We start from the raw sequence: 24790 nt of genomic DNA, 5'->3' as shown, positions 1-24790 counted from the left end.
ACGCAGTGTTACCGATAACATCCCAGAATTTAAGAAGCCGGGATATCGTAGAAAAAAGAAACACTGTGTACACATGCTATGGTGCTAATGCATCCCATAATCAGCAAAGCGCTCATAGTAATTACAAGTGTGTTGTCATACTCTCTTAGTAAATGAGCTTTTATCACCTGAACAGTTTTCAACAATGGTTATGTCACACTTCCTAAAACAGAAGATGCAGCAATAGGCTTTAGCGATGTGAGATTGCATTGCTTAATTAGCGTTGTCCTCTTGGCTCATCCTGCCCTGTCCTACTCTGACTTCCTCACTCACACCCCCCATAGATAACCCCTTATAAATACAGAAGACCACTCCTAAGAGCAGCAGATCCAGGACAGAGAAGGTGAGACATCTGCCACATACTATTATTCCCTAAACTGCTGTGTACTGCTGCCGACATACAGTACATTGCCAACCATCATGTACTGATGTAAAATATTCTCCATCCCGCATCAGAGACAAGTAGAGCACATTTATAAACAGATAGTAAATCCTGGTTTCTTGTAGGTGCTGGAATATGGCCGTCCTCCGTATCTGTATTTCGCTTCTTCTGGTCTTTGGATTGGTGCAGATCGGTACAGCATCTTTTTATGGTAAGTCATTTTCGCTTTGTTCAAATGTCATCTAGGCTGACTGTGCTGTGTTTGTGATGTAATACAAGGTTCACAATATAAATACATATTAACTGGACATATAGAACCGAAATGTCCATTATGATCTAAAATTCCTCAGTAAATGCAGTGGAAAAGTGAGAAAACCTCCTCCCTGGCTTTTTCCGGGTGGCTCTTGACCTCTCAACAATTCATTCCTGTCCTTAGCCAAAACTTGTTTTTTTAGATTTTTCTATTTCCCATTTAGGATAATCCCGCTGCAAAAGTCTCTCCTTTATTTTCTCCATTTCCCCCAGTAGACGTTCACCACTAGTGCAATTTCTGACTGCTCTGGAGAGCTCTCCTGTGGGGATCCCACAAATCGTATGTCCCGGATGACAGATAGTTGCCAAAAAAGTGGAATTGCCACTACACGGCTTACGTTAAGTGGTGGTAGTAATAAGACCTTAAAGGTAGGGAATCCTTCCAGTTGCAGGTACAGAACGACCATGGAGGTGCTGCTGAGAGATGCTGGACCCTTCACCCCTTTATATATAGCAGCAGCACCGCTTAGAAGAAAAGTAGCTCTTTATTGAAAAATATGCAAACATGGGGTGGAGGCCCATTCCTGACATGTGATTTTAATTGCATGTTTTTCAATAAAGAGCTACTTTAAGCACGCTTGTCTCCATTTTGGTTGCTGGGCCTAAAGTTTTTTTGCATTATATAAGCTTAATGTGATATGGAACAACAAAACCTCCTTTCCCGGAACCGATGCAACGTGAAAGGTTTACGCTGGGGAGAGGTTATAATTTCTTAATGATTACAATTATTCATAGCATATAGATATGATCATTATCACTATAGTATCAGTAAGGCCTTAATGGGCCCTGTGGTCCGCGGCCCCTGGTGCAGTAGCAACCTCTGCAGCCCCTGTTATTTTGCTACTGTATTTAACTCTACAGAGAAAAAAAGAGTGCTAGCCATAATGATGATGGGCAGAGTAACCCACAGTGACTATAAGATGTCACTCTGTAACAATATTAACCATCAGAACAGTTTGTGATAATTCAGGTTGTACGACTTCCTGACCAGTGTATACTGACATTGTTTCTAAACCTTACTATTATCATTACACGCATGTCTGTGTTTCCTGTCTAGATGGAGTTGAAGAGTTGGACAACAACTTAATCCTCAATAGTCTCCAACATGCAAAGAAGATTGTCGATGGTGCCTATAAACACACCCGTGACCTGTAAGCTTCCTCCTGTCTCTACATATGTTGTGTACATACTGGTATTTCATATAAAAGTAATTAATTTCAAAACTCAGCACAGCGTCATTGGATTTGGCACTGAACAGCAATACTATTTCTATTTCAAAATGATTGAAGAGTAACAAATGCAAAAGTGTAATGCTCCAAAGTTACAAGTGCTATTTGAATGAGTTAGAATGCCTGGGCTTCATCTGGAACATTTACATTACATGTCACTGTTTAAAAAGCAGAAAATGTAGAGACACCATTAGAAAATGTAAAGTGGAATTACATTTTGGAATAACATACAAGGAAAAAACTTCTCTCCCATCTCTGTAATGGCAGTATGATTGTCCAGCTTGCCTTTATCCCAAGATAATTTAATCTGTGTAAAAATCACTCCCCCTTCCTTCCTGCAGCTCACAGTATAGCAACCACTGGAAGGAGCCATGCTATGTGACAATGTCATATCCAGGACAGAGCTTTACAGTAAGGAAACAGCATTCTGCTGCTTACAATCAATGCAGTCGCCATACAGAATCACACAGAACCGCTTCTACTGTGTTAGAACCCAGAAAACATTCCTTACATCAAAGCGTTATGCTGCACAGTTACTTTCAGCTCAGTTACATAGTTTTAAACTCTCAATCCAGGTCATTACCAAGGGAAAAATGCTCAAACATTAATTGCAATAACTGGTAGACTGGGGGGACTTTAGTGAACTAGTTGATCAAGGTTTGTTATTTAGAAAATGTACATGCACTTAGAATTACAGTCCCTTTAAACATAATAAGAACAACACAGTAATGCTAATTAGCACATATTCCATGATTTCAGCCTTAAGGAGAGACTCAGACAGCGCATCATTACTCCTTCTGAGGTCATGTCATTCTTCAAGCAACCTGTTGCCTCAAGCCGAAACCACATCCGAGCAGCTGACTACATAGAGACCACCATCGAGCTTCTGACTGAGAAAGTGCGCAGCATCTACAGCAGACCCTTCAATATTTCAGGTACCGCAAGTAAAGCTAAGGAGATAATCAGTATTTATTGCTAATAGTACTTTGCAGTTAGTCCTGGAAATTCTGAAGCCCTGGAACTTTGGCTACTTATGTAAATGTGAAATTGGTGACAGTTAGACCTGTATTGCCTGTTGTAATAATTATTTTGTCCAACAGACTTGTTGACGGTGAGCCAGCTGGACATGCTGCACAAGGCTTCTGGTTATGCTTTTCTGCTCCTCCCAAAGAACTGTCCAAATAGTCCATACCGTACGTTTACTGGAGAATGCAACAACAGGTGGGAAATGGATTCTTACTTACAATGACAACACCACACCGCTGACCAATGAAAACACTGATATGGTGTGAATGTAAACTTGAGTCTATTAGAAAAACCTGTTTTCAGCAACTTAACACATATCACTTAAGCTTTGTATACAAGTAGATGGTTTGTGAAACTTATGATAACCCTGATTCTTTGTTTTCCAGACGATTCCCCGACTTTGGTGTTTCCAACAGACCCTATACACGATTGCTAAGAGCCCAGTATGAAGACGGAAGATCCTTACCTCTAGGATGGACAGAAAATCGACCAGTCAATGGCTTTGTTCTCCCTCTGGTGATTATACTTTTTATTTTAAAAAATGCATACATTAGTGTCTTGAAAACACAAAAAACATGACTCAAAATGAATATTTCAGGTAGTAATAGCTTGAGTTTCTCAATGTTTAAAGTAAGTTGAGGGACAATAGACTGACTCATTTATATGCCCTGGAAATATTTATGCAACATGTTGACTCTGCTGAATGTTAACCATCTATCACCTACTTAACGTTTCCTATTTGTGAAATTCTGCAGGCACGAGCTGTATCCAATGAGATTATTCGCTTTCCACAAAGTCAGCAAACTCTGGACAGGCAGAGGTCCCTCATGTTCATGCAGTGGGGCCAATGGATTGATCATGATCTTGATCTGGCACCAGAGACTCCCTCAAGAGCCACCTTCCTCACAGGCATCGATTGTGACCACAGCTGTGCCCGCGAGCTGCCATGCTTCCCTCTGCGGGTAACTTACTATTCAAAGTCTTTTACTCTGTTAGAAGATATAATAAGTGAACATCATGTCAGAACTGCCATGTAAGCTGTGTAGACATGCTAGGGGTCATTCACTAAACCTTTTGCATGATCGGAGCTGGCAGGCTGATTTTTTTCGAGCCGACAGGGAGTGTTGAGGAAGGTTGCCAAATGTTTTTCAGCTCACTGGCACAAAAGCATTTGACCCCGACTCCGGGCAGCTGCATGCTGCAGATTCAGGCGCCTCTCTAAACCAGCCCCAATGGAAAAGTAGATCACCCACAGAACTAAATGTACAATAATAAAAAAGCAAACATAAACAAAGTTTCTGGACTGGCAATATAGCACTGTTGTCCTAATATGTGCTGGCACAGAACATGGTCTCCTCCTTTCCATAACAAACCAGCTCCTCCATTTCATTATATCAATTGACTTCATCATCTCAAAAGAGAAGCCGTGACTTCTTGCACTAGCTATTTATTTATCTTAAGGTGGCCATACACTGACCGATTATGGTGTTTGATCGAGCAATAGAGTTGATTCTTTTATTTAATCAATTGGAAATGTCAAAACTTCCTGAACAGTTTGATTGAAAGCACATCATCTATAAAAAAAATCTATCAGATATTGATTCCAGTGTGTGTATAGTGTGCACCGTTTTAGTTCAGTTTCCTGAATGAAAAAAAAAAAAAAAGGTTGATCAGTCCTAATAACAAAGTAATGTAACTCAGTGCCTAACTAATTTCACAAAACTGTTTGTATATATCTTTGCCCATGTAGAACCTAAAAGTCCAATGTCCTTGCTATAGTAGCACTCTTCTAGCTGCACCTGGTAACTAATAAATATTAATATGTATTCATTTCCTGATGGAAATAAATATCAGAATTTAAAATAATAATGCAAGAAAATATCTAACAAAACTGCTATATATGTCCCTAAATTTCACAGATCCCACCAAATGACCCCCGAATAAGAAACCGCACTGACTGCATTCCTCTCTTCCGATCTTCCCCGGCTCAAGTGCCCGGGTCCCCTGTACGGGAACAAGTCAATGTCCTCACTTCATACATTGATGCCAGTCAAGTGTATGGCAGCACCAATGAATTGGCAAACAGACTTCGCAACAGGAACAATCAACTTGGTCTAATGGCTGTAAATGACAGGTTTTCTGACAATGGGCTGGCATACCTACCCTTCAACACAGCTGGCGCTGAAGAGGACTTCTGTCGTCAGACTAACAGGACCTCAGGCCTACCATGTTTCTTGGCAGGTAAGCAAAATGTTCAGCTTAGATATATGTAAAACAAATCGGACCTAGTCTAGTTTAAGAGACCCAGCAGGACATCTCATAGGGAAATCCCACTAACATGACTGGGTGGACAGCACCCACTCAAATTTTTAGGTTTCAGATAGGTTGTAGAAAACTACGCCCACACTATTCACAAGGCTTGGTACTTTAGAGGGTGCTGTGATTGAAGATCTGTTTCGTGTGAGGTTTCCAGCTGGGAGCCCTAAACTAGACTAGCGCCAACAAATCTCCTAACCCTCATTCAGTTTTTTTACTCCCTCTCCTTCTCTCTCTTTTTCTACAAAACAAAAGTTTGCCTTCTTAAAACAGAAAGTATTTTCTATAATTCAGGTTGGCATGAGCATATGATGTCTCCCACAATGCATCACTGTTGAATATGCAAATCATCCTTTTTGTCCCTGTAAGCTTACTACTCCTCCAGAACCGCTGGAATGCAATGATGTCCCAGCTTGTTAATTCCTGTCTCTTTCCCTCAGGCCTGCCTGTATCTCCCTTTCTCACAGTCTCAGTCTCTCTCATTTTGAGTATTTATTTACTCACCTTTAATAAACTTTATTTTAGAGTTTATCTAATGTCAGATTTTCTTACAGTTATTGCAGGAAGTTGTTTCCTCGGTATAATGTGTATAGTATATGCGCTATTTTATCTAATTCACGGCACTGTAGCAGTACAAGTATGTGATAACATGTTACACAGTCATGAACCCCCATCCTATGTAATATTCTTTAGGGGACGGGCGAGTCAGTGAGCAGCCTGGTCTGACTGCGTTTCACACCATCTTTGTGAGAGAACATAACCGCATCGCCACTGAGCTGTGCCGCCTAAACCCAACCTGGTCTGGAGAAACTCTCTTCCAAGAAACCAGGAAGATCATTGGGGCCATTACACAGGTGAGGAGTTGTATTTGCTTCACATACAGAAGCCCACATGCGGTACACAAGGGACAGCTGTCACCAGTTACATGTGCTGGGGCATATATTCGTTATAGGACAAGACAATATACTCTGTACAATGCTGCGGAAGAGGTCGGCGCTACCGTGTATAAATACTTAATAATAATAATAATAATATATTGTATGTTACCCATCTTTATGGGGAGCTGAATCAGGAGCAATCTAACAAAGCAACTCAATACTAGGAATGCGTTACAATGTCATAGAGGAAAATTAGCATATTGATACAGGAGACCTGGGTTCAAATCTCAGCTCTTCCTATTTAGTAATCCAGCACCTATTCAGTAAGGAGTTCTTTGGGCGAGATTCCCTAACACTGCTACTGCCTACTGAGGGCGCTCTAGTGGCTGCCTCACAAGCGCTTTGAGTCCGACAGGAGAGAAGCGCTATACAAAAAAGGAATTATTGTTAACTTTCTGTGACCCTCTAGCATTAAACCAAAATTTGCCTCCTTCGAACAGAATATAATTGTGATTTTTCAGGTTGGAGTGAGCATCTGAGGTCTCCTACAATGTATCACTGTAGGATATGCAAATTGTCCCTTTGTTGTCCCTGAAAGCTAAACACGCCTCCAGAGCTGCTGGAATGCTCCAACCTGAATAATGGCAAATACCTTAAGCTTGATTCACAAAACGGTGCTAACTGGTAGCACGGCTGTTAGCACCGCTTTTCGCACGTTTTAGCACTTTCGTGTGAAAAACTGGTTTTTATGCGCAAAAATTGGCGTTTGCGCGTTAACGTGAACTTTTCGAGCGTTAACGTTCACACGATAACGTGAATTTATCAAGCGAACGCTACCGTTAATACGTGAAAAATTAGCGTTAATGCGCAAATTTTTGCGTGCAAAAATCATTATCACGCGAAATTTCGCACGAAGCACTTTTCACAGCGTGCTAACAGTTAGCACCGTTTTGTGAATTAGCACCGTTTTGTGAATCAAGCCCCTTGTGTTTTAAGAAGGCAAATTCCTGGTTTGCATAGTGATTTTAGTAAGAGGGCTAACTTTCAGCCCCTTCCACACTCCTAAGAGTTCTGGTTCACCATGAGCTTGATGGGCAATCTGTGCCTCTAGTGTAAACATTTTCACTGTCAAAAGATAAACCACATAAACCTTTAGTGTCTGAAGTAAGTGGCAGATGCAGTTTAGAATCAAATATTCCATGCACGATTTAGGCTAGTTTCACACTGGGGTATTGCACTGCACATCCTCTAATAACAGGACTGCAACTTAGGGAAAATTCGCATTGTGCACTACATGTGTGTTGTGACTCCTGCTATGAAGCATACAGTACATAAAAAGTATGCTTCACAGCAACTGTAAATGTGGACTTTGTTCTGTAACACACAGCACGCCTGGCATTATTCCAATGAATTACACCAAAAGAGCCGATATGAATGTCACATAACAATATAATCACATTGCGTTTGCTTTGCGATTATAATGCCCTACCCAACACAATGTGTCAGCGTGAAAGTAGTCTGTCTGTGCTGCTAAAAATGCTCCCTCTCCCGTTCACATTTGTAAGTTGTCTCTCTGGACTCCTTATCACTTCTCTGCAAAATCTTGTGAGTAATTCAGCATCCAGGCAAGTCCAACTTCAATCATCAAGGGCCAAGCTCCTCACACATTTTTGGCACAGCTCAAATTCATTGATGGGACTGAATCAGGAAAGGTGTAGTTCATCAAGTAGAACATATTTCTCCGTCCATCCTAAACACTGGCATGGATATGGCCCTCGAGGACTGGAGATGGACATCCCTACTACAGGAATCTAGGCTAGTCAGGGGCCAGTTTTCAGTGTAAAGAATATTATTGACATTCTTGTCTTTTGAAACGCGGGCTAACATTTATCATGCAATCATATTTAATTATTAATCACAGCCTCTTTATAAGACATCTTAAGACCACTAAAACTTAAAATATCTTTATTTGTTACTTTAAACTAAAAATCTAAATATTGCTTTGTTACAGAAAATAAACTATAAAGACTGGCTCCCCCTGCTGCTGGGCTCTGCTATGTCCAGAACAGTTCCTCCTTACCGTACCTACAATGACTCTGTGAATCCCGGAGCAGCCAACGTCTTCAGTCTTGTTTTCCGTATGGGCCACACAATGATTCAGCCATTCATTTATCGACTAGTGGATCGTTACCAGACATCACGAGACCTACCTCCCATTCCCCTACACCTGGCTTTCTTCAACACCTGGAGAGTTGTCAGAGAAGGTATGTTCTAGTTCAGGGGTCCCAAACCTTTTAGGTCAAGGGCCAGGTCAACATACTTCAGTCTGCTGGGGGCCGGAACATACATAAAATGATAAATAAATAAAACATAACATTCAATCTAGGTATTGATTCCCTTCCAATCATGCCCGGAGGAGAATTCCCAGCAGCAGCCATTCAGTCATGCGGCACCAGACAGTGAAGCATACTTAAGGTGGCCACTAATGATCCAATCTTACCAAATCGATGTAGTAGAAGGGTAAATTGAGTGAATATACTGAATGGATACTTCATGCAGTTACCTTATATTACATAGAAATGGTTAGATTGGATGAAAAAGATTGGATCATTAGTGGCCACCGTAAGGTCACAGCCTGCTGTCCAGTTGGACAGCAATGTCACCTGATGCAGAATTGGATTGGAAGCCAGCGAATGCCTGCTCGCTGGCTTCTACAGTATGTGGATGGGTGGTACCAGCACTGCTATTCTATATGCGAGGCGCCAATATTTAAAGGTGCAGTAAGCTGTATCTATAAGTTATACATTTTGGTGGGCCAGTAAAAAAGGCTCAGGGGGCCACATTTGGCCCGCGGGCTTAATGCTGGGAATACACCATTCAATTTGCTGTTAGATTCTTGTATGGTGTATTCCCAGCATTAATTTGAGGACCACTGTTCTGTTACATAAAGAAAGAAAACCTGAGGCATTCCGGTTTCATCAGCAAGGAACAGCTGTGTACGCTTCCATAGTCCACCAATATGCTGAGTGACGTCTTACATGGCAAGTCTCAGTGTCTGCTACCAGAATCATTACCAACTTAGCATACAACCTTTCTTCTCCAAGCACAGATGTAACCTTATTTGTCACTTTCTATAATCTGGTGTTTCAGGAGGTGTGGACCCTCTTCTTCGAGGTCTGATGGCAAACCAAGCCAAGCTCAACCGACAGAACCAGATTTTGGTAGATGAGCTTAGGGATCGTTTGTTTGAGCTCTTCAAGCGTCTTGGCCTTGATCTGGGCGCTATCAACATGCAGAGAGGCCGTGAACATGGACTACCAGGTAAACTCTAAGACAATCACAAAATTTCTGTGCAAACTAAGACTGTAAATCTTTTAACTGGGCGAAAAGTTGGTCATCAACAGTAAAATGACTGTTACAGTCATGTAAGAAATAACTATTATTACATATATACAGTAAATCAATTGAGCAACATATATCGTGAAGAAAAATTAAACTGAATTGGTTTGTAGAGTAATTTTTCTGCCCTATGTTTACAATGTCTTAATTGGGGACTAGTGCTTTCCACTCTAGTTTAAAAAAGGCCATCCCAATTATACACCTTTTGAAAACCAATTGTCTTCCCAGGCAGAAGTGTGATCTACCCACATATTTTAAAAAGTTGAAGTTGTAATTTTCTTTTCGTTGTAACTACAAGTTTTTCTCTCTCTGCAAAATAAAAAAAAAACTAGGATACAACGCATGGAGAAGATTTTGTGGTCTTAGTGCACCTCGCAATGTGATGCAGCTCGCTCAGGTGCTGAGAAACCAACCACTGGCAGAAAAATTGATGCAGTTGTACGGAACACCTGAAAACATTGACATCTGGCTTGGAGGAGTTGCCGAACCCCTGCTGCCTAATGCTCGTGTGGGTGAACTGTTGGCCTGTTTAATTGGAAACCAATTCCAAAGGACCCGTGATGGAGACAGGTAAATATAATAAAAATCTGTTGCCATAGCAATATCTGTTCCAGCACAGAAATAGGGTTGCATTGCTTTTTGATAGTCAGCCTGTACAATACAAAGCAATTTTATTTGCTATCTGCAATACTGACCATGAAGTAACCAAGAGGTAACCGTTGCTCCAATCTCTTTTCTACAGGTTTTATTACGAGAGGCCCTCTGAATTCACAGTCGCTCAGAGAAGGGCAATAGAAGCAGTCACAATGTCTCGGATCATCTGCGACAACACACGGATCACTGAGGTTCCCAGAAACGTCTTTGTCGCAAACAGCTATCCTCAAGACTTTGTAAACTGCGCTCAGATTAGAAGACTTGACTTGAGTCCCTGGAGGAGAAGGAAGAGTGGATCTGGTAAGAGATTAGGAGTAGCAGCAAGTTTACAAATACAGTGATCTCTCATCCAGGGATTTCAGGGGCCGGCCTAGCTAGTGCTTGGAAAGCAAAAGTGATGCCTGCCCTGGGGTTTGTTCTGTCTTCACACAATGAAAAGTCTTTATTTCACATATATCTGTGTTTATTTAGCAAGATCAAAGTGTCTAATTAGTTCTTATCAGTAGCTGTAAATACACTGTAGGAGCACTGCCATGAATGTCTCCTCATACAGTAAACACAAAGGCTTGACCCTGGAAAGTGAATCCAAGCGGATCGTTCAGAAAAAGCCTAATCAGTACGCCGACAGCGTGTACACACGCACTACTGTCGGCTGAACGTCCGCCCAGCAGGAGGGTCTGAAAGACCCGTCGTTGCCGGATGTAGTGCGTATGTACGCAAAGATTAAACATCTGATTCCCCCAGAGGATCTTCAAACCCTAGTCCACGCCTTCATCACATCACGGCTGGACTACTGCAATGCCCTTTATGCTGGCCTCCCCAAAAAAGACTTGCGTCGCCTGCAATTAGTGCAGAATGCTGCTGCCAGATTGCTAACAAACCAGCCTCGCCACTGTCACATTACACCGATCCTTCGCTCACTGCACTGGCTACCAGTAGAATGGAGAATACTCTTCAAGATTGGACTGCTGACATTCAAATCCCTGCACAATCTGGGCCCTGGATACATGAAGGACTTGCTGAAGCTGCACCACACCTCTCACAACCTCAGATCAGCAAGTTCTATAAACTTGGTCACTCCCAGAGTGCACCTCAAAAAATCTGGAGACAGAGCCTTCTGTCATGCTGCCCCTACTCTTTGGAACTCCCTACCACACCCAGTAAAGACAGCACCATCCCTGGAGCTATTCAAATCCAGACTGAAAAGCCACCTGTTTAGCCTGGCATTTCCAGATTTATAAAATTCTTCCCCTGTACCACGATGGTCGGAGCCATGCTTATGCGCTTTGAGTCCCACGGGAGAAAAGCGCTTTACAAATGTTATTTGTTGTTGTTGTTATTTGTTTAGGCTAGGTCCACACTAGTCCGTAACAGATCGGATCCATTTTAAACGGATCCCGTTTGGTAATTTATTTATTTGTCCTCCGTTTTTAACTTTTTATGAATGTTTGGAGCATACGTTTCCAGTCTGTTGAAACTTATTCCTGGGAGGTTTGACAGAAGTCGGCAGAGAGGGGGGTCGACCCCTCTTACCGGGTCCCCCGTCCCCATTCCCCTCCAGCTATTTGTGCAAAATGTATTAAAATGTAAAGTATGCATCGAGCGGGGACGCTTACCTTCCTCTCTTGCATTCCACCGCTTGACTTCCTGCAATGTCGCCCTCTATATTTCGGAAGCCAGCATTGCAGGAAGTGACGCGGCGAGTGGAGGAAGTGGAGAGAAGGTACATTACATTTTAACTAATTTTGCACAAATAGCTGGAGGGGGAGCAGGGACTGGGGACCCAGGTGAGGGTCCCCCGTCCACGCTGACTACTGTCCTGGCTACTCCCCCCGCCAGCATAGCTGCTCCCTCCCCACCGACAGGCTGTGACACAAAAACTGATCCATTTTCCTATTCCCCTTCACTACCCCTCCATGTATCTGGATCCATATGCACTCTGGGAAAATGCTGCAAATCCGGACCGTCCGTTCAGGTTTTTAAAACGAATCCCCCTGAACACAGACGGATCAGTTTTTTTGGTTGGGTGAAGAGGGCTTCTATTTTTAACATTGGTATCTGTGGCTCCGGTTTTGATCTGGGCTGAAAAACGTAGCCACAGATACATTTATGGACCAAGTGTGAACCTAGCCTTAAAGTGGACCTGGACTCTTGCACAGAACAGAAGGAATTCATAGAGAAATGCACCCTGTATGTATTTGAGAGTTTTTTTTATTTATTTGTCCTCCGTTTTTAACTTTTTATGTATGTTTGGAGCATACGTTTCCAATCTGTTGAAACTTATGCCTGGGAGGTTTGACAGAAGTCGGCAGAGAGGGGGGTCGCCCCCTCTCACCTGGGTCCCCTGTCCCCATTCCCCTCCAGCTATTTGTGCAAATTTAATTAAAATATGCATCGAGCGGGGACGCTTACCTTCCTCTCTTGCATTCCACCGCTTGACTTCCTGCAATGTCGCCCTCTATATTTCGGAAGCCAGCATTGCAGGAAGTGACGCGGCGAGCAGAGGAAGTGGAGAGAAGGTAGCTCCCCGCATACATTACTTTTTAACTAATTTTGCACAAATAGCTGCAGGGGGAGCAGAGACTGGGGACCCAGGTGAGGGTCCCCCGTCCACGCTGACTATTGTCCTGGCTGCTCCCCCCGCCAGCATAGCTGCTCCTTCCCCACCGACAGGCTGTGACACAAAAACGGATCCATTTTCCTATTCCCCTTCACTACCCCTCCATGTATCTGGATCCATATGCACTCTGGGAAAATGCTGCAAATCCGGACCGTCCGTTCAGGTTTTTAAAACGAATCCCCCTGAACACAGACGGATCAGTTTTTTTGGTTGGGTGAAGAGGGCTTCTATTTTTAACATTGGTATCTGTGGCTCCGGTTTTGATCTGGGCTGAAAAACGTAGCCACAGATACATTTATGGACCAAGTGTGAACCTAGCCTTAAAGTGGACCTGGACTCTTGCACAGAACAGAAGGAATTCATAGAGAAATGCACCCTGTATGTATTTGAGAGTTTTTTTTATTTATTTGTCCTCCGTTTTTAACTTTTTATGTATGTTTGGAGCATACGTTTCCAATCTGTTGAAACTTATGCCTGGGAGGTTTGACAGAAGTCGGCAGAGAGGGGGGTCGCCCCCTCTCACCTGGGTCCCCTGTCCCCATTCCCCTCCAGCTATTTGTGCAAATTTAATTAAAATATGCATCGAGCGGGGACGCTTACCTTCCTCTCTTGCATTCCACCGCTTGACTTCCTGCAATGTCGCCCTCTATATTTCGGAAGCCAGCATTGCAGGAAGTGACGCGGCGAGCGGAGGAAGTGGAGAGAAGGTAGCTCCCCGCATACATTACTTTTTAACTAATTTTGCACAAATAGCTGCAGGGGGAGCAGAGACTGGGGACCCAGGTGAGGGTCCCCCGTCCACGCTGACTATTGTCCTGGCTGCTCCCCCCGCCAGCATAGCTGCTCCTTCCCCACCGACAGGCTGTGACACAAAAACGGATCCATTTTCCTATTCCCCTTCACTACCCCTCCATGTATCTGGATCCATATGCACTCTGGGAAAATGCTGCAAATCCGGACCGTCCGTTCAGGTTTTTAAAACGAATCCCCCTGAACACAGACGGATCAGTTTTTTTGGTTGGGTGAAGAGGGCTTCTATTTTTAACATTGGTATCTGTGGCTCCGGTTTTGATCTGGGCTGAAAAACGTAGCCACAGATACATTTATGGACCAAGTGTGAACCTAGCCTTAAAGTGGACCTGGACTCTTGCACAGAACAGAAGGAATTCATAGAGAAATGCACCCTGTATGTATTTGAGAGTTTAGCCTGTCTAATTCCCCTCATTTGTGTCTAATCACAAGTTGTAATTTTATGTCTCCCCTGTATCACCTGACTGCCACGGCAGATAAGCTCATTTGAAAGCACAGGATGTTAACAATATGTCTGCTTCCATTAAAGCAGGAAGTAGAAACAGTGCAGATTTTGTTACAGGATTTGTATCAGCTGTAAATGGTTTTCTTTAAAGGTAATTTTGCTGTTGCTTATCTTTTAGAGCAGAGAGGAAGTTCTGAGTTCAGGTCCGCTTTAAATATCTGGTTTATTTAGGATTTCCATAAATTGTATTATACATTTTTTGATAAAAGTTATCATGCTGGGGCTAATTTATTACAGCATAGAGGAAGTTCTGAGTTTAGTTCCACTTAAAGTGCATCCGAGATAAACTTTTACTCATTGCAGAATTGTGTTCCTTTCATATAGTTTATAGGGCATTCCTCAAGCCAAATCCTTTTTTTGTTTTGTTTTAATACTCTAATTCCCTATAAACTAAACAAGCCTCGCCCACAGCTCCTTTTGTGCCTTGGCACTGTATCAAGGGCTTATGGGAGCTCAGTCTGGGCAGGAGGAGGTTACTAGCCATTGATTTCAGAGGCAGAGGGGAAGAGGGAGGAGGAGGTGGGAACTGAATTTGTCACATTACACACAGGAAAGCTGATAGCATCTCCAGTCCTCAGCCTGTGACAATGTGACAAGCAGAACATGGCTGCCCTCATTGTATCACATGAATAAATAATCATAAACTTTTGAAGCTGTTTGCAGCTAGATATGCTGTGTAAACTATCTAAACTTTAGATAAGATATATAGACAATTTACTTGTTATAGTTAGTTTTTCATCTCGGATGCACTTTAAAGATTTAGTGGGAGGGAGATTGGGGGACAGACAAGTGCAAACCTGCAATGGAGTCACAGATGAAGCAACATGGACACGCTGGGCAGACAGCGATGCCACTCAGTGCACTCAGCTTTTATTGTTTTACTTTTTATTCCTTTGAGCCAGGGGTCGAGTGGGGCGTGGACGCAGGTGGACAACGCTTTTTTCAGAGAGTGGAGAGAGCGCAGTGGAAGGAGAGCTGTGAGCAGCGGTGGGGAAGGGGGGCCATCTCCCCCCTCCTTCCCTCACCTTGGGGCTCTCCATCCCCAGCTCTCCCCTCCAAAACTAACCTACGGGCGGCTGGCAGCGGGCGGGAGTCGAAACTTACCTCACTCTCCTTCCAAACGATGAGTAAGTAGTGATGTCCGGTTCATTTGAGCTGGTTCTTTCCTGTGAGTTGTGTGATCCGGCTCATCACACTGAACTGAATCAGTTCAGTGGAGGAGACAGGAACTGCAGCTGAACACTGCAGCTGCAGTTCCTGTCTCCTCCACTGAACTGATTCAGTTCAGTATGATGAGCCGGATCACACAACTCACATGAAAGAACCGGCTCAAATGAACCGGACATCACTAGTACTTACCCGTCTTACCCGGAAGGAAGAGGTAAATCACGCTGCTGTCAGGCTCCCACAAATTTTAGTTCTGGACTGGAGGGAGAGAGGGAGCCCTGAGGGGGGGAGGAGACATTCCCCCCTGTGCCCACCAATCCCTCCTCTCTGTGCTGCCTGACTACATATACTGGGGACATATATCCCTGGCTACATATACTGGGCACATATACCCCTGACTAAATATACAGGGGACATATACCACTGGCTACATATACTGGGCATATATACCCCTGACTACATATACTGGCAAATATACCCCTGACTACATATACTGGGGACATATACCCCTGACTACATAAACTGGGGACATATACCCCTGACTACATATACTGGGGACATATTCCCCTGGCTACATATACTGGGCACATATACCCCTGACTACATATACTGGGGACATATACCTCTGGCTACATATACTGGGCACATATACCCCTGGCTACATATACTGGCACATATACCCCTGACTACATATACTGGCACATATACCCCTGACTACATATACTGGGCACATATACCCCTGACTACATATACTGGGGACTACTATACTCCTGACTACATATACTGGGCACCTATACCCCTGGCTACATATACTGGACACCTATACCTCTGGCTACATATACTGGACACCTATACCTCTGGCTACATATACTGGGGACTACTAAACCCCTGACTACATATACTGGGCACATATACCCCTGGCTACATATACTAGGCAACTATACCTCTGGCTACATATACTGGGGACTACTATACTCATGGCTACTTATACTGGGGACACTTATAGACCTGGCTACCTATGCTGGGGGTACCTATTTTGGGGGAACTGCTGTCAGATTATCTGCATTTTTGTGGAACCGCTGTTATGTATTTTGGGGAACAGCTGCCAGATTATGTGTATGTTAGGGGAACGGCTGCTGCCAGATTACGTGTATTTTGGGGAACTGCTGCCAGATTGTGTATGTTTGGGGGACCACTGCTGCCAGATTACGTGTATTTTAGGGAACTGCTGCCATATTGTGTATGTTTGGGGGACCACTGCTGCCAGATTATATGTATTTTGGGTGTTACGTGTATTTTGGGTGAATCACTGCCAGGTTTGGGGAACTGCTTCCAAATGATGTGTATGTTGGGGGAACTGCTGCTGCGACATTGTCTATTTTGGAGGAACCACTGACATATCTGTATTTTGGAGGAATTTCTACCAGATTATATGTCTTTTTGGTGAAATGCTGTCAGATTACATCTATTTTTGGGGATACACTATGGCAGAGCTCAAACTTCCCTGGCAGACCTTTTAAATGACTGCTAAGGTCATGTATATTTGGCCCCACCCATGACCACGCCCACATTATGTTTGACTACGCCCATTTTTTGGCACGCCGCATTGTGCGCGGCGCAGGGGTTTTTAGGGTGAGTCCACTCACCTCTTTTTCCAGGACTAGACCCTTGCTTTGAGCCATACATTCTATAGGTTAGGGTTAGTAGAAGAGCCCCACACAACACGTTACTTCAACTTCCCAGAAATGTCTTCCCAGAAACTACAGTTTCAAGCTGGATCCTTATAATTGTTGTCTGAATTTATTACACTTCAGTGGACAATAACAGACTATTTCATTTTTTTAGAGTTTGAAGAAGATCCTGAAGAATAAAAGAAGAAACAAAGAGAAAGACAATTATATAATGTAACTCCGGCCTCCGCACAGCCCTGCAACCTGCATATATCTCTGCCTGCATACCAACATTATAAATCTATATACTTCCCATAGCCTGACCCATGTTACATAGCTGGGGATGTGCCAAGCAGTCTAAGTACTTATGTATTGAGAACATGGCATGGAGAATTGCATTATTGCTTAATGGAATAAGAAGATAATGTCCTATGTATGTTATATTAAAGCACATTTTTACAGAAGGCACAGTTCACATACGTGACATGAATGATTAATGTGTTGAAGCAATAGACATGCTCACCACAGTATTTCCCCACTGTTACACTTTCCATAGCGTATTTCTCCTCTCTCCTTTGTGTGTGTGTCACCTCAGAATATCAATAGAATGAATAAGGCCTATTTTCCATGGACTGTTGAACTGTGTGCTTAGCAAGCAGTTAACAGGCAGCAGCAAGCAGATACCAGGCAGCAGTGAGCAGAGACCAGGCAGCAACAAGCAGTTACCAGGCAGCAGTGAGCAGATACCAGGCAGCAACAATTACCAGGCAGCAGTGCGCAGTTACCAGGCAGCAACGAGCAGTTACTAGGCAGCAGTGAGCAGTTGTGAGAGTGTGAGAGGCATTTCACTGCCTATCAACAGTTCATGGAAAAGAGGCCTTAACTGTCAGCAACGAGCAGTTACTAGGCAGCAGTGAGCAGTTGTGAGAGTGTGAGAGGCATTTCACTGCCTATCAACAGTTCATGGAAAAGAGGCCTTAACTGTCAGCAACGAGCAGTTACTAGGCAGCAGTGAGCAGTTGTGAGAGTGTGAGAGGCATTTCACTGCCTATCAACAGTTCATGGAAAAGAGGCCTTAAAGAGAAACTCCAACCAAGAATTGAACTTTTTCCCAATCAGTAGCTGATACCCCATTTTACATGAGAAAGACAATGATTTTCACAAACAGACCATCAGGGGGCGCTGTGTGACTGATTTTGTGCTGAAACCCCTCCCACAAGAGGCTCTGAATACCGCGGTACTGCTGGCAAACTGCCACAATGTAACAATGTTCAGAGACAGGAAATAGCTGTTATTAGCTGTCTGTAACAGACAGAGCAGCTAGAAACAGCTAAATAACCTGCCCACAGTAACAATGTCACCATGTAATAAATGTCAGAATGTTAATCTGGGAGAGGAAAGATTTTACAATGAGCAAACACTGACTAAATCATTTATACATAATTATGGTAAAAAATGAAGCACTTTTTTTACTACATTATTTTCACTGGAGTTCCTCTTTAACTGTCAGGGAATATCAGTTTCTGTTCTCTGCTTTGTTTGCAGAAGGTTGACCCGTTGTAGAGGGTGTGGCCATGACATCTGATTAGCTTTTCACTTCACCACAGGAGTTGCACTGAGGAGATAACAGGCATATTTAATGTGCTGTCTTATTTGCTTTTTATCTTGTGGAATGTGTCCTTTATTTTAATATACAAGAAAATAAACATATCTTTGTATTAAAAGAAACTAGTTTATGTATTTTGCATCAGAACAGCATATTATTTTTGTTTGATCTGTAAATGTGTTTCTTATGCTAGGTGCATACGATACCATTTTCTGACAGATTTACCTGCCAGATCGATTTTCTCCAACATGTCTGATCTTTCCATAAAAGTCAATGGAAATCCATAGGATAATCGATCGAAATTCAGATCGGACGTGTTGGAAAAATCGATCTGGCAGGTAAATCTTCCAGAAATTTGTATCGTGTGCATAGCATTATATTTTATTTCTTCATTAGATTCTATATAAAGATAGGTGCTTCATGTCATAGATACATTTGGATAGTGCCCATAGATTATTGAGGCTGCTAGACATGTAGCAGTTATCTGACCATCTCTCAGCTTTATGCTTATTGGGGTAATAGTGTGTTCCTATGACTGAGGTGTGAGGGGGAGCCATGCACAGAGAGACACACAGAGACAGCAAGGCTCATAAGTTTCCTGTATAAATCGTTGGTTGTTACGATAAAAAATGTCAGTGACATATATCATATAGGAGACACACACGGTAATATTTGAGAAGTGAAATGAAGTTTATTGGATTTACAGAAAGTGTGCAATAATTGTTTAAATAAAATTGGGCAGGTGCATACATTTGGGCACTGTTGTCATATTACTGATTCCAAAACTTTAGAACTGATTACATACACAGGTGAATTCAATTAAGAGAAAGAGTATTTAAGGGGGTCAATTGTAAGTTTTCCTCCTCTTTTAATTTTAGCTGAAGAGTAGCAACATGGGCAGGGTCAGACTTGGACACTAAGAGCCTACCAAGGAAGTTTCATCCTGGGGCCCACCCCCTCTCTCCCCCCCCCCCCCCCCCATTTTGGGCTCACATACACATGTACAAATTTTGCATGACTTTATAGTAGGGAATAGATTGTGAGCACTTCTGAGGACAGTCTCCGATAGGAATACGTTCACATGCGGCGTGCAGCGCGCCACAGCAAAAATAAATGGGTGTCACCACGCACTGGAACATCGGCGTGGTCATGATGGGTCATGGGCAGCCTTAAAAAAACAAAAACCAAAACACAAAATAAGTAGCGGTGTTATTCACAGAGATTAGGTAGTAGTCAAATGGCAGCAGATTTTCTGACAAAATGCAATCAGATTGGCGGCAGATATCCCCCCACAAAATGCAATAAGATTGGCGGCAGATACCCCCACAAAATGAAATCAGGTTGGCGGGAGATACCCCACAAAATGCAATCAGGTATCGGCAGATAGCCCCACAAAATGCAATCAGGTTGGCGGCAGATACCACACAAAATGCAATCAGGTTGGCGGCAGATATACCCACAAAATGCAATCAGGTTGGCTGCAGATACCCCCACAAAATGCAATCAGGTTGGCGGCAGATACCCCCACAAAATGCAATCAGGTTGGCGGCAGATACCCCCACAAAATGCAATCAGGTTGGCGGCAGATACCCCCACAAAATGCAATCAGGTTGGCGGCAGATACCCCCACAAAATGCAATCAGGTTGGCGGCAGATACCCCCACAAAATGCAATCAGGTTGGCGGCAGATACCCCCACAAAATGCAATCAGGTTGGCGGCAGATACCCCCACAAAATGCAATCAGGTTGGCGGCAGATACCCCCACAAAATGCAATCAGGTTGGCGGCAGATACCCCCACAAAATGCAATCAGGTTGGCGGCAGATACCCCCACAAAATGCAATCAGGTTGGTGGCAGATACCCCCACAAAATGCAATCAGGTCATCGGCAGATAGCCCCACAAAATACAATCAGGTTGGCGGCATATACACCCACAAAATGCAATCAGGTTGGCGGCAGATACCCCCACAAAATGCAATCAGGTTGGCTGCAGATACCCCCACAAAATGCAATCAGGTTGGCGGCAGATACCCCCACAAAATGCAATCAGGTTGGCGGCAGATACCCCCACAAAATGCAATCAGGTTGGCGGCAGATACCCCCACAAAATGCAATCAGGTTGGCGGCAGTTACCCCCACAAAATGCAATCAGGTTGGCGGCAGATACCCCCACAAAATGCAATCAGGTTGGTGGCAGATACCCCCACAAAATGCAATCAAAATGCAAGTTCCCCCCAGCTTGGAAGGGGGGCAGCGGGCACAGATCGGCGGGGAAGCCTCCCCCCCCCTCACCTAGGGCCCCTCCCAGTTAAGTAAGCAGCCACAGGTCTCAGCCCCCCATGCTGGAAGGGGGGGCAGCGGGCACAGAGTGGCGGGGAGGGGGGGGGAAGCCTCCCCCCTCCCTCACCTAGGGCCCCCCCTTACGCACTCCCCCCTGTCTAAAATAGCAGCCAGCAGCGGCAGCGAGCGCAGGAATCACTTACCATCTGAGAGTCAGATCCATAGCTCTGCGTGCTGCTGGCGGGTCTGGCCTCCTGCACTGCACTGTCCAATCACGCTCTCACAGGAAGTACTGTGAGAGCGTGATTGGACAGTCAGTGCAGAAGCCCAGACCAGCCAGTGGCACGCAAAGCTATGGATTTGACTCTCGGTCGGTAAGCTATTCCCCGCTGCTGCTGCCGCTGCTGGCTGCAATTTTGGAGGGAGGGGGAGCTGGAAGGGGCTGCCCCTAGGTGAGGGGGGGGAGGCTTCCCCCCCTCCCCGCCACTCTGTGCACAATTTCCCCCCTTCCTACGCTTAGCCCCCTCCTTTTCAGCATTGGGGCCCCCAGGAGGCGGGGCGGCCGGGGCCCACCGATGGGACCATCGGTACTTCGGCGGCTCAGTACGAGCCTGAACATGGGGGTCTCAACTTCCGGTTCCGGCGCCCGCATGAAAGCAGTGGAGGAGAGCGGCTCCGGCTGACCGCAAGCCTAAAACCCCTCGAGACCACCAACGAAACGCCCGCCAGCACCTCCAAATAAGGCGATTACCGCCGACAAACCACAGAGGATCCACGGAAAGAGCGCATGGATCGGTACCTGACCCGCTCCAACAAGGCAGGACACCGCGGCTCGGATCCAGAGAAATCAAAGATGGCGGGCGGCAAAGCAGCAGGCAGCAGCACACCAGCTCGCTTACGGGAAAGAAGAGAGAAACTCACCCTCGCCGCAAAGAGACTCAGATTGGGACTCAGACGGAAGCAGGTCCACCCGAAGGGGTAAGGAAACCGATCTCAATATAAACTATAAAAAACTCGCAGCTGAGGTAGGGAGGGCCCTAGCGCCTGACATACAAGCCACCATAGAAAAGGCAATGGAGAATTCCCTAAAGGCCTTAAAGAAAGAGCTAGCTGATCAAAAAGGGCGTCTGACCGAGGCGGAAAAATGATTGAGTACATGTGAAGACGATTTAAACTCAGCCAACAAACAGATTGAGGCACGACAATACGAAAACTCAGTGTCTGCTTCTAGGATTGAGGACTTAGAGAACATGTCGCGCAGGAATAACTTGCGCTTTGTGGAGATTCCAGAAGACATACAACCAGATAAACTACAGGCTCTATGTTCCACCGAAATACCGGCACTACTAGGACTGCCCGAGGCACTGAAAGTTGAAAGAGCCCACCGAGTAGGCTCCCCCCCAAACCGAAAGGCAAGCGTAACACACCCTGCATGGTGATGGCGCGCTACCTCGACTACGCAGACAAAATAACCCTCCTCGCAGCGTACAGAGTACAAGATCAAGAGCTAACAATCCTCAACTCAACAGTACGCTTGTTCAATGATTTCTCCGCTGAAGTGTCCCAAAAGAGAAAAGCCTTCTTAGCGGTATGCAACTCTCTGTACAGTAAAGGCATGAAATTTGCCCTCATGTATCCAGCAATCCTGAAGGTGACTGACCATGAGAGTAAAGTCCACACTTTTCAGACGCCAGGAGAAGCTCAATTCTTCTTAAAAAATTATGTCCCAAAGCCACAAGATGACTCACCCAGCTCAAACGACCCGGTTTGAGCACCAAGCCTTTTGGGATAAAAATGATCCTGCTGAAATGGATGGCGCAGCGAGTCTTACGCTATTGCATCCCCCAAGACACGACATCTTGGCAAACTTTTGTTATAGTTCGGTTTTCTTTCCCCTTTTCAGCTACCAACTTTTAACCCTGTTTCTGGTTAATTACCCTATTGAATACAGTTCATAAACAGTGAGGCGCTCCCATAGAACTGTGAGCGAGCCGGCACTTTGCCACAAAAGACACAGAACGCTACTGCACGCAATAAGTATACTGAACAGATCAGATAGGGGAAAGGCTGAAAGACAGGTCTTCGGAGCAGTGAGAGATTGTTCTGTGCGGGAAAAAAGAGAAGTCTTTTTTTTCAATGTTTGAAATGTTAGATGGGATGGGGGGAATATACAGGGGGGATAAAGGTGGGATAGCTGCTCTGGGGATTCTCTCTTGGTGTAATGATTTGACATATCCTACAGTGGGTAACGGAGCTGCAAAACAACTTAAAACCACAAAAAAAGGCGACATAACATGAAAATACTTTCATGGAACGTCAAAGGCACTTGGGTAAATTTAAACCTGACATCTGTCTGCTGCAGGAGACTCATCTAAGGGCAGAACAATTCAAACTAATGCACAAATTTTGGGTTGGAGCAGTGTATGGCTCTCCTGCAGTAGACAAGAACGCGGGGGTTCTGGTGCTTATTAGCAAACGTAAGTAGAACATAAAGTCCTCAAACACTGGAATGATACAGAAGGAAGAAAGTCTGTTCTGCAGCTTCAGTTACAGGGGGAAAAGCTAACGATTTATAATGTCTATGGTCCGAACCAAAATCAGGAACCTTTTTATACTGCATTACAAAACCAAATTCTGCAGAAGCCCTCCGCTGCCATAATAGTGGGAGGAGACATGAATACAGTGCCAGACTTTTGGGAAGATAGAAGTCACCCAAAAAAAAAAAACTGCAAAATAGAGACAGACACCTCCAGCCAATGCTAGACTCCTGCGGTCTGTTAGACTCGTGGAGATACTCGCACCCGTCAGACCACGAGTACACCTTTTATTCCCCAAAACATAAAACGTTCTCAAGGCTCGATCTTTTTTTAATTCATAACTCCCTTAAATATAGACTTATGCGAGCCTCAATCGAAGATCTAGTAATCTCAGACCACTCACCAGTTCTACTGGAACTGGAGGACTGTCACCCGAGAGGCACTCACATTCTATGGCGCTTCCCCATAAAATTCTATGGCAGCGAAGAGTTCGAGGAGAAAATGAAAATGTGGTGGCAAGAATATGCTAGTGATAACATAGCCCATATCTCTAACCCAATCCTATATTGGGAAGCAGCGAAAGCAGTTCTGCGTGGGAAAATCACATCATATGTAGCTGCTAGAAGGAAACAAACCCATGAAAAATATCAATCTGAAATGGCCAAAGTCAGAGAGAAACACAAACGCTACCTCCAATGTCCCACGACACCAAATAGAGAAGCATGGCAAGATGCCAAGCGTAAAGGTGATCTGTGGTTTAAGCTGCAAGCTGAACTACAAAAACCATACACAGCCCTCACATTCCATAAATTTGGGGAAAAATCAGGGAAATTGCTAGCCAAGATCTCCCGTCAGCAGAGAATAGCGCAGGAACCCCGCAAAATAAAAAATAGACAAGGGACAGATACCAGTAATCCAGCCGAGATAAACCGGCTTTTTTGAGAATACTTTGCCAAACTTTATACATCCGCACCAAGAAACCCCCCAAATGTAGCTAATTAATCAAAACTCCCAAGACCCAAGACCCAAGAATAAATTGATTCCTTAAATAAAAGTATTACTATACACGAAGTAAAAGAAACAATTAAAAACCTTTCCAATCAAAAATCTCCAGGGCCAGATGGCCTACCGGCAGAATTTTTCAAAATTCTGAAATCAGAAGTGGGAGAACCCCTCACCAAAATGTACAACAAGGCACTATCTGACTCCAACTTTCCTGAAACTGGAAAAATGGCTTATGTCAAGCTCTTGCCTAAAGAGGGAAAAGATTTAAACGAGGTAGGGTCATACAGACCAATATCCCTCATAAACCAGGACGTAAAAGTCTTTTCAAAGATTTTGGCTGTCAGGTTATCTGCG

The 24790-nt window shown here is 44.2% G+C and overlaps 1 protein-coding gene across 1 annotated transcript; it reads left to right on the top strand.

Moving 5' to 3' along the window:
* The first annotated feature begins 556 nt into the window (after positions 1–556).
* Positions 557–22333, top strand: LOC137545230 (myeloperoxidase-like). The gene is made up of 13 exons (XM_068266353.1): positions 557–632; positions 1791–1884; positions 2722–2897; positions 3063–3183; positions 3375–3504; positions 3744–3950; positions 4908–5229; positions 5998–6158; positions 8194–8446; positions 9333–9503; positions 9914–10151; positions 10324–10535; positions 22074–22333. The coding sequence occupies exons 1-13, from the start codon at positions 557–559 to the stop codon at positions 22331–22333; spliced, it is 2421 nt and encodes an 806-aa protein (XP_068122454.1).
* Positions 22334–24790: the final 2457 nt, after the last annotated feature.

Source organism: Hyperolius riggenbachi, chromosome 2 (assembly GCF_040937935.1).
Source record: "Hyperolius riggenbachi isolate aHypRig1 chromosome 2, aHypRig1.pri, whole genome shotgun sequence".
Taxonomy (NCBI): Eukaryota; Metazoa; Chordata; class Amphibia; order Anura; family Hyperoliidae; genus Hyperolius; species Hyperolius riggenbachi.
The sequence above is the reverse complement of the archived record's forward strand: the minus strand, read 5'-3'. Positions and strand labels throughout refer to the sequence as shown.

Excerpts from the sequence above, each read along its gene's own strand:
- LOC137545230 (XM_068266353.1), top strand. The coding sequence starts at position 557 with ATGGCCGTCCTCCGTATCTGTATTTCGCTTCTTCTGGTCTTTGGATTG. Across the intron at positions 2,898-3,062 it reads CAGACCCTTCAATATTTCAG|ACTTGTTGACGGTGAGCCAG; the intron begins GTACCGCAAGTA and ends TTTGTCCAACAG. Across the intron at positions 3,184-3,374 it reads ACTGGAGAATGCAACAACAG|ACGATTCCCCGACTTTGGTG; the intron begins GTGGGAAATGGA and ends TTTGTTTTCCAG.